Genomic DNA, 2,892 nt, shown 5'->3' with positions numbered 1-2,892 from the left:
GATAGGTCCACGGTCGGTTCCACAAGGTACAATGTGATATTATGATAGAACGGACCCCAAAAAAGTCTGACACTGTGTCCATCACGTGTGTATAACACAGTCACACTCTCTGGCTATCACATCTCTCACAGGAGAGTATGTTTACGGTTTGTTCTCTAACTGGCTCCCCCCCTGTGCTTGTCTCTCTCCAGGCAGACAGAGGAGAGCAGAGCAGAGCTGGGGGCCTCATCCAGCCCTGATGGCAGGGATCAGGAAGACCACCTGCTGTGAACACACCCTCTAGGAGCCCGCCAGGGGGCGCCACGCTTCACGTGGAAACACTGCACAGGTAAGCAGCAGAGGGAGAGAAGGCCCAATAAGAGAGCAGAGCAGTGTCCACTGTTAAAACAGTAATGACAGTTTACTACACAGGCATGGGGACTTGACTTATTTCCTCATGTCTGTGTGTTCTTTCTAACGTGTTTCATAACTTCATGCTTCCAATGCCACCAAAGGGAGTAAACAGCATGTTATTCTAGCTGCATAGTATTGTTTGTGTTAAATAGGGCATATGAGCTGTCATTACCAGTAAGCCAGCCGAAACACAGGTGTTGTGTCGTGGGTCATGCTATGATCAAGCAACACAAAGCCATCACAGTGATCACAGACTGTCACCATATTGAAAGACTGAATGGAATATCTCACCTACAGTGTTTTGAAACCATCTTTTTAAATTGTATTCTATTATTCCATCATCACTTTATTTTGTTGTTGCTGTTTGTGAGCTGCTCTAACGCCTTCATTTCCCCCATCTATCTATCTATCTGTCTATCTATCTGTTATGATCCATGTGTAGAAGTGTGAAATCTCAGTTCCTGGACTGCATATTTGTGGATGTCAGTCATCGTGTATTTATACCTGCAAAACACTTTGACATAAGTAATGCCAGGGTAATACATAGGTAATGTCAGGGGAGACTGGTGGAGGTAGAAATGTGTGGACAGGCTCACAAATAACCCCTCTGTCAGATGGAAGTTAAAGAGATGCTACGGGATAATTTGTATCATTTCAGCCCATAGTTCTAAAAGTAGCTCTTATGAGGGGAACACATGTCCCCGTCGCGTCGCATGCTCTGCATGTCTGTGTGTGGTGTGTTAGCATGTCTGTGTGTGGTGTGTTAGCATCGATTCCATTGAGCCCAAGCCACGGCAATGCAGGACCAAGAGCCACAACAAGCAGTTTAAAAATGACAAACATAGTCATGAAGATCCCGTAGCATCTCTTTAAAGATACACTCTGTGACTAATGCCAGTCTTCATCGATGAAACAAGAAATAAATATGCATTCACTGGAATCACAGTTTGTAGTTAATAATAACGATAATCAGTTGGATGTTTTTCTGCTTACGCCCTTCCTCTGTGTTCAGTCATCATCAATACCTCATCATCTAACTATATTAAATGTCATGCACTATATATGCTTATTACACAGTAATAACTGCTGTGTTTGCTGTGCCGCTGTCAGGTTGTGTGTCCATGAGGTCGTCTATGCTGGTCCTGCTCCTGTTGATCAGTGGCCAGGCTGTGGCCACCATGGGAGGGGACTCCTGCCCCAAGGTCTCAGCTCCGCAGCACGACTCAGATAGGACCTCCAACGCTAACGCTGCCCCCACCGTGGACCCCAAACTTTTCGCCAAGCGTCACTACCGCTCCCCACGGGTGCTCTTCAGCGCCCAGCCCCCAGACACGGAACCCATGGGGGGGGGTCAGGAGACGTCGGGGTCGGGGTCCAGGACACGGCGAAGGGTCGGCGGTGGCGGCCAGCCCCAAACCCGAGGGATCTTCTCTGTGTGCGAGAGCGTCAGCTTCTGGGTGGGCAACAAGACCAAAGCCACGGACATCAAAGGCAACGAGGTGACGGTGCTGCCCGACGTCAACATCAACAACGTCAACAAGAAGCAGTTCTTCTTCGAGACCACGTGCCACAGCGCCCAGCCCGACAGCTCCAGCTGCCGGGGCATCGACAGGCGCCACTGGAACTCCTACTGCACCAACTCACACACCTTCGTGAGAGCGCTGACTTCCTTTGAGAACCTGGTGGGGTGGAGGCTCATCCGCATCAACGTGGCCTGCGTGTGCGTGCTCAGCCGCAAAACCTGGAGGCAGTGACACAGTCACTACGGTGACACCGACACTAGGGTGGCCCGCTGCTACCCTCCCATACACACAGACACACACACACACAGACACACACACTCCACTGACAGGACAGCACAGAGAGACCCTCTCTGTCTCCCCACAACCCTCACCTAGCCCTCTGCACAGAGTAAATTATTGGTTCATGATAAGGTCTGAGGACGGCATGTCCTGATGTATATATACTGTACTGTAAACCAACCATGTGTTTATCTGTTGTTGTTGTTGTTGTTGTTGATATTGTTATTTATTAAACACTCAAGTACATGCACTGTGTGTCGTACGGCATTATTGTGCATGCAGGCCTGGCGTTCGTCACTGGGAGTGACTAACAACATTTAGACACGAGAAGGAACTATGGGTTAAGAGACAGATCTGTGTTCTGTCAAAATAAGAGGCATACTTACAGGTTTTTTGTCTGAAAAATCTGTTTTTCCATGAGAATGTGGATGAATAAAAAACACATGGCATTGTTTGAGGTCAATATCATCATTTGGCTTCAATGGCTTCAACGCTATGCTTCAGGCCCTCTGCTGACTTTTACATGTTGTCCATGACTCTGTTTCTCTAGAGAATCTCAACAGACGTCGGTTCAGAGGAGGAAAATCATGATGACATACTGGCTGCATGTCAAATAAAAAAGCCTGTGTGGAAATAGAGGAAACCCGGATAAAAAGGGGATATACTACATAAGCATTCATAAATACCAGTCCGGCTC

The 2,892-nt window shown here is 48.0% G+C and overlaps 1 protein-coding gene across 1 annotated transcript; it reads left to right on the top strand.

Moving 5' to 3' along the window:
* Nucleotides 1–1,514: 1,514 nt before the first annotated feature.
* On the top strand, nucleotides 1,515–2,147 carry LOC308173647 (nerve growth factor-like; the record flags this gene model as incomplete). The annotated part of the gene is made up of 1 exon (XM_080548684.1): nucleotides 1,515–2,147. One exon carries the CDS (start codon nucleotides 1,515–1,517, stop codon nucleotides 2,145–2,147), a length of 633 nt encoding a protein of 210 aa, XP_080404810.1.
* Nucleotides 2,148–2,892: the final 745 nt, after the last annotated feature.

Source organism: Nansenia antarctica (assembly GCF_963989245.1).
Source record: "Nansenia antarctica genome assembly, chromosome: 18".
Taxonomy (NCBI): domain Eukaryota; kingdom Metazoa; phylum Chordata; class Actinopteri; order Argentiniformes; family Microstomatidae; genus Nansenia; species Nansenia antarctica.
This window is presented reverse-complemented; position numbering and strand designations above follow the sequence as displayed.